Source organism: Nelumbo nucifera, chromosome 3 (assembly GCF_055504915.1).
Source record: "Nelumbo nucifera cultivar China Antique chromosome 3, China Antique-T2T, whole genome shotgun sequence".
Taxonomy (NCBI): Eukaryota; Viridiplantae; Streptophyta; class Magnoliopsida; order Proteales; family Nelumbonaceae; genus Nelumbo; species Nelumbo nucifera.
In genome coordinates this window covers 4,999,581-5,006,767 of record NC_142651.1, presented here as the reverse complement: position 1 = coordinate 5,006,767, position 7,187 = coordinate 4,999,581, and the positions used below count along the sequence as shown (strand labels likewise).

Sequence of the window (7,187 nt, the reverse complement as noted above, 5' to 3'; positions counted from 1 at the left end):
TGCAGAAATCTGATTCCCACCGTACAATTGTAAATATTTAAAACGCTCAAAAACCACACCCTATGCATCCATACCCTGTGAATTGACATCAATTTCGCGCTGGCACCTACCCCAATTGTATTTTGAACCTACAAATTCTGACACTAGGGATATCGGTCATTCTCCCAAGATTCAAATGCAATTTTACTGATTTACCAAAAAAAACAAAATAAAATATCGAATCTTACCGAGATAGAACTTGGCCTGGCCCAACCCACAAAAGCCTTAGTCTGCCCAAGCCCAAGTTATAACTTGGTCTCGTTCATAGCCGGGCCCAAGGTCTACCGTCTACGTTTAAGGGTTGGTCCTGTGTTGACCCTAAACAAGGCCCAACCAACGCGCCCAGGTTACATACTTGCTGGCTTGCTCCCACGACTGATGACTCCTATGTGGAAGTACCGTACGTGCGACTGTGCGAGACGTTGCCGTCGTCCCTCAAAAACGATAAGAAAGATATTTCTTATCCATACAAAAATCCTGGGCACCCTTTCCATTTCCCGCTTCAAGCTCTCATCCTCTGCATCTGCCCTGGTTTTTGCTAGGGTGCCTAAATTCCTCCAAAACGAAGTGCATTTAGAGTTCCGAATCTCTTCTTCTTCTTCTGTTGATTTTGCTTTTAGGGTTTTCTCCTTATCCGTGCATTTTATACTGAGCTTTTGAGTAACTTATATTTGAGTCGAGATGGCTGCTTTGAGTGCTCTTTCTCTTTGCCCTTCTAGGTTTTCATGTCGACCAAATCCAAGAAGAGCTTCCATTTGTTGCTCTGTTGACGCTCCTATCGTGACAGGTATCTATTCATTCTTATTGTAGGATTTTTGAATCATTTCCGTTGTCTCTCCTTTAGAGAAATCACGTTAACCTGCATTCTGTCTGGAACTCTTTTACTGCAATGCTATCCTTGGAGCTTCTTGAATGCAAATTGGTGAACTGGGTCTCAAGGAGCATGACTATTACCTCTCTTTGGGTGAGAAGAACAGAAAATACCTTACCGGATGGGTTAGCTAAGCAAGGGGCCTCAAGGGAACATTTATTTTGGGCTGCACTGTAATTTTAATTATGTTTTATCTTGATGTAATAATTTGGTAGGAGAGGTAACAGCTCGTGCCTCTCCATGGGTATCCTGTAGTGCTTTATTTTTTCTGGTTTAGTAAAATTATCTTCATTCATAAAAAAAAAATGGTGAACTGGGTCGGTCAGTTTATGCATTGAAAGAAATGAGGGAATCTTCCAGTAGGTTGTAGATAGCGTGTATGGTGGCCATATATATGCTTAATTAATGAAAATTATTGTTACGTCCGTCCATCTTCCTCACATGAATGCTGGAATATTAATTCGAAATATTTAGAGAGAGCTTCTTTTCATTCTTCTTATATAAATTCTAAACCATCAGTTGTGAATTTCTTTCTGCTAGATTTTCTTATTCGATTCCATTCTCTCTCCTTAACTGTAATAGATAATATATTGGTTTCACAAATGAATTCGTTCTTTATGAAACTCTGATTCATTGCTCTATATTATGCTAGTGTGATACTCACTTTATGTTGAACCCTTTATTATTTTCTTTCATCTCTTTTAGCGGGTTTCATTCCATTATGAAACTATAGGGTGTTAGCAAGTTTTTGTCCTTTTTTTTTCTTTCCTCATATTCCCATGTAGCACACTCATCTTCATCTAAAGTTTACCACTCACCATTGGAATCACATGCCTTTTTACATACTTGCATGCATGCCCACACTTTTTTTTTTCTCTTCCTCTTTCGTATATTTAACTACCTAGTCATGCTTCTCTAGTTCTTTCTTTCCCTAATAACACTTGTTCTTTATACTAATTGGTTTATTGATAGGTACTCGGGGGTCAAAAATTCCTCATAAGAGATCTGGAAGAATGGAAGGGCCTGGAAAAAGTATGGAGGATTCTGTTCAGCGCAAAATGGAACAATTTTATGAAGGGTCTAATGGGCCACCTCTCCGTGTTCTCCCCATAGGCGGCCTTGGTGAAATTGGGATGAATTGCATGCTTGTAGGGAACCATGATCGTTATATCTTGATTGATGCTGGTGTTATGTTTCCAGAGTATGTTCTAGAAATTCAATAGCCATTGTGCCACACTGGTTAATTAATAGTTTTTTTGTTTTTGTTTTAGTGATCTTTGGTAAGATTATGCCTATGATAAAAAACACAAGCTACCTTTCACTAAGAGACAAGAGAGAGCATAACAAAAATTTACCACAGGGTATATCACACAGCATACATGCCAGTGTTACTACTAGTAGCAATCTTATCGTAGTCCCCAATAGAACTCACTTCATGTGATTCCACCTTAGCCAATCTCAAAGAGAACTGGGATTCATTTTATTCAGCTCTTTAATGCTAGGGCTCTAACTTCTCTAATCTGATGATGTAGGAGGCCTTCATGTGATAATTTGAGAGTTTTTCTCAATTTCAATCCTCTCATGTTCAATAGAGAATCTGGTCCTTAAGCCCTAGAGAAGGATAAAGAGCTTCGGCATAAGGATGCACCACTCTCTAATAGGCCTCAAGTAAAGAAAAATGTAATATCATGACTGTAGCAGGATCTACTGTCTGTAAACTAACAAGCTAGCCATAGATTAGGTATAACTTGAGCCATTTTATGTTTGCTGCTGCTCAGCTGCTTGTGAAGTCTATTCACTTTGAAATTGGAATTAGGTCCAATTATAATGAAGCTACAGTTTCTTTGCTAAGTACAAATATAGTGACACTATTACATCACTAATTTAGCGTGTTAGTCAGTAAACAGACGGATAAACTGCTAAAATGTACTTTTATTAGGCTCGAAGTTGTAGCCTGGATAATACTGGGAAGTGACAATTTTCATTTTCACTAGTCATTTAAGAAAGCATTTATCATATCTGTTTCACAAATTATACCTTACTATGGTTTTTTTGACCTGTACTATGTTGTTTAGTTTGCTGACTTTTCCTTCAATGATCATTGGCCTTTATACCGTGTCACATCTTTACAGCTATGATGAGCTTGGAGTCCAGAAAATCATACCTGATACAGCGTTCATCAAAAGATGGAGCCATAAAATTGAAGCAGTTGTTATAACGCATGGTCATGAAGATCACATTGGTGCGTTGCCTTGGGTAAAGTTCTCTTTCTGCTTCTTGAAACAGTAGTTCTGATTTAACAGTTATAAAGACACAATTTACTCACTATGGCAGTTGTGGTTGTGGCTTATAATGATCTTTTTCTGTCAGCATCCTAAAGTCTGCTTATTTACAAATACTGTTATGCTGTATAGGGATTATTTAAGGTCATTGTTGTTAGGTCAGCATGCCTAAACTTATGGTCCTTGCCCTTTCCAAGCTACCTCAGCTACAATGTGGTGCATATGTAGAAGAGTCTAGATCATTTTTTGGTTTTAGTTTTGGGCTCTTGGTCCACAACGAAGCAGTTTGATGATCTTAACTGTCCATCCATCTTATTTTGATCAATCAGGAGCCAAGAAAATCTGCATCAGTTCTCTGCCTAATAACTAAGCCAGCTGTTTTCTTTTTATTTTTTATTTTTTCTTTCAGGATGGGAGTCTTTGTGTGTGTAGTTCTAAGATTCTGAGTTACTGGTGATAAATTGTTAAATGGTTATTTCATGCATATGCTTGTTTGTGAAACTCATTTCCTATATTTTACTCTTCCTGTAGTTTTTTTATCAGCAAAGAACAGATTTATTATTGATTGAATTAATGATTACAATTACAATTAGAGATGGGACTGGATACCCAGTGACCCTTATGTTGTATTTACCCTTTTACTATGCTGCCCAGAAATATTATTCCCTATGGATCCCTTTTTGGCCAAGGGAATCTGGCATGGCATCCCATTAGCAGTTCTCTTTACCCATCTTAATGTTGCAACCACTTCTCTCACTGGCTTCTCAATTACTCATTCTGTACTTTTCTTCCCAAATGCCATCATCATGCCTTATCTCACTTAAGTGAGGTCTGTAGCATGAACATTGCATTTTTTTTGATAAATCATGAACATTGTTTATTCCACTAAAACTAATGGCATAACTAATGTTAAAAAAATGAATTAACAAATCTCTTCTCTGATATTGTTGGCCATTCCCTTTCAACTTGATGTGCCTCAACTTGTATCCAATCACTTTCGATTAGTGTCAACAACAATTTTCATTTCACATAGTTAATCCACCTTTCTCCTTGGATTAATGTAAATCAGGATACACTTGGGATTTGATTAGTGTCCATGACATTGGATATATCCAATCACTTTGGATTAGCATGAACATTGTTGGTCATTCCTTTTCTCCTTTTGCACTGATCATAGATGAAATGACTAAACATATTCATGAAGAAGTTCCATGGTGCATGCTGTTTGCAGATGACATTGTTTTAATTGATGAAACTAACACAGACCAGCTATGTTGTGTGGAGCAGAGTGTTGGGCAGTCAAGAAACAACATTTTCAGAAAAATGTATGTGACAGAAATGCGAATACTTATTCATCAAAAAAAAAAAAAGAAATGTGAATGCTAAGATGGATGAGTGGAAAAACTAGAAAGGATAGGATCAGAAATGAAGCCGTTTGTAGAAACCTAGGAGTAGCTCCAATAAGTGATAAAATGAGAGAGTAGGCTAAGATGGTTTTGTCATGTGCATAGAAGGCCACCAACAGCTCCAGTTAGAAGAAGTGATTTATTACAAGTGGAGGGGGCTAGAAGAGCTAGGGGTAGACCAAAAAAGACATGGGTAGAACTAGTAAGAAATGATTTAAGCACTAATAATTTAACAATGGATTTGGTTTTAAATAGAACGGATTGGCGAAGCAAGATTCATGTAGCCAACCCCATATAGTTGGGATAAGGCATGGATGATGATGGTTAATCCACCTCAGTATATATCTTTGTGCCTGGTGGTGTTACTACTGGCATCATCATGTACTTGTATGTGTCTTGTTAATACATCCCTAACCAATGCAAAAAAGATAGACTTAGTGGTGGCTCTTGACAAGGATCTATTGCCAATCTAGGCTCACTTCTATCTTCACTCAATTGTTCTCACACTAGTTATTGATCTCAAATTCACAGTTATTAGTGTCTGAAAAGCAACAGAAGTAAATGGTTGATAATGCATGGATATGTTGACTTTTGGATATTGAGATGGTGTTAATATCTGCATGAAAAGTTATGTCCATTATATTATTATTATTATTATTATCATCATCATCATCTTATCGTAGATGATACCAATAATTATACAGGGGTTACAGAAGGTATTTTGTGGCTGTTAATGTCATTAATTCTAAAATGGGGCGATTACCCAATAAAGCTCCAGGCTATAAGGGGTCTTGGGAGGGTTAGATTGGATATGGACCTAACCTTTGGCATTTTTTTTGGCACAAAGTGGTTGCTCTTAGACTGAACCTTCATTCATTCAATTGTCATCCCAAGTTTTTTTTTTTTTTTTTTTATTTATTTTAATTCCCAGTGTAGAGTCCCCTGGTTGCAGTTGCACGGGTGTGATGTATCTATTCTAACAATTTTTGAAGTGAAGCAAATCTATACTTTATCCTTTTCAAGAAAAAAAAAGAAAAGAAATACACACACAAACACACCATTGCACCAAGCAATGGTCAGTTGCCAATTTTGTTAATTCTGATTAGTATAGATCTCAAGTATTTTAACTTATTTTCCCCTCAAGGAAATCTCATAACTGTTACTTAATGTGCCGTGTAAGCAGGTTATCCCAGCTTTGGATCCTAATACACCAATATTTGCTTCATCCTTCACAATGGAGGTAAGCAGCATTGAAATGCTTTACACCTTGCATGAAATTCTGCATTATGTTTTTGGGGGAGAGCACTGCATATATGGTTTAAAATTTGGTGAATCCTTTTAAGCTATGGATCTCAAAATACCTTTGTCTATGTAGTCAAGTTTTTGTCGATGTTATGAGTTGCTTATTTATGTGATTTAACCTAGACAAACAAAAGCTAACTTATATGAGTTGTGTATGATTGTATGATTGTTTGGTTTCAATCTTGATTCAGTTGTACTTGTGGTTTATAATGCTTTTCTCTTATCATTTTGGTGAACCTGCACTTAATATATGCTTTAAATAGTTTATAATGGGGTCTTGCATCTTAAACTTTAAGCCTCATCTGGGCCCGTTTGGGAAGGCTGAAGTTTTGATTGAGCTGCTTTCACTGAGCTGCTGGAGAAGGCACTAAATGAAGCTTCAGCGGAAAGCCATACTTTTGGTTGTGAGACAGCTATTTTTGGGCTTTTCAGGTTTTTCCCCAAATATTGCTTATAGGATGTCTGTGTGGGGCCCACCTCATAAAGACAGAAGCCACTATGTGAAAGCCCTCCCAGATGGGCACTGTGTCATTTATATAGTATGTGTTTTGGTTAATATAGCAACAAATGATCTTTTGTTGTTTGTGGAACTATGAAGCCTAATGGCAGTTTTTTTAAGTTGTGTCATGATCACATTGTGTTTAATCATATTGGGTTTGGAACTTTTCAGTGTTCTCTTAAGTTGTTTCCTTTATCTTGTTGATCCTTTTCATCTTTATTTTTTGATGAACAAAAGGTTATTTGATTCTTTTATTATCATAAGATGAAGGTTGGCCTAATGGTTCAAGGGCGCGCTTAATGTTGATCCTTTTCATCTTGGTACAGAGAAATGATACTGTAGCCTTTTTGCTTGTTTACAGCTTATTAAGAAGCGATTGAAGGAGTTTGGAATTTTTGTTCCATCTCGGCTGAAGATGTTTAGGACAAGGAAGAAATTTATAGCTGGGCCTTTTGAAGTAGAACCCATCAGGGTTACACATTCCATTCCTGATTGTTGTGGATTGGTGCTTCGATGTGCTGATGGCACAATTCTTCATACAGGGGACTGGAAAGTAAGTTCCTCATCAGATTTCATTTCCAATTTTTAGTATAAATTGTGCTAACCCTATATACCATTTTTTTTTCTTTTACAGATAGATGAGTCACCATTAGATGGAAAAACTTTTGACCGTGAAGCTCTGGAGGAACTCTCAAAAGAAGGAGTTACACTGGTAAGTCTCTTTGAAGTCTGGACTATTCCTTTTTTTTTTCCTCTTTCTTTCTTTCTTTCTTCATTTCTTTTTTTAT

General features: G+C 36.9%; 1 protein-coding gene across 4 annotated transcripts in view; it reads left to right on the top strand.

The window, feature by feature from the left end:
• Positions 1 to 505: 505 nt before the first annotated feature.
• EMB2746 (RNA-metabolising metallo-beta-lactamase family protein) overlaps positions 506 to 7,187 on the top strand; it is a 31,949-nt gene continuing 25,267 nt past the window's right edge. Inside the window, exons 1-6 of one of the 4 annotated variants that reach the window (XM_010252470.3) lie at positions 506 to 826; positions 1,883 to 2,111; positions 3,043 to 3,166; positions 5,782 to 5,838; positions 6,761 to 6,952; positions 7,034 to 7,111. In XM_010252470.3, the coding sequence (XP_010250772.1) occupies positions 721 to 826; positions 1,883 to 2,111; positions 3,043 to 3,166; positions 5,782 to 5,838; positions 6,761 to 6,952; positions 7,034 to 7,111 (786 nt within the window). In that variant the 5' untranslated portion in view covers positions 506 to 720. Of the gene's footprint in view, positions 827 to 1,882; positions 2,112 to 3,042; positions 3,167 to 5,781; positions 5,839 to 6,760; positions 6,953 to 7,033; positions 7,112 to 7,187 lie in introns of those variants that run through there. The other 3 variants (XM_010252469.3, XM_088901475.1, XM_010252471.3) reach the window with 3 other exon arrangements.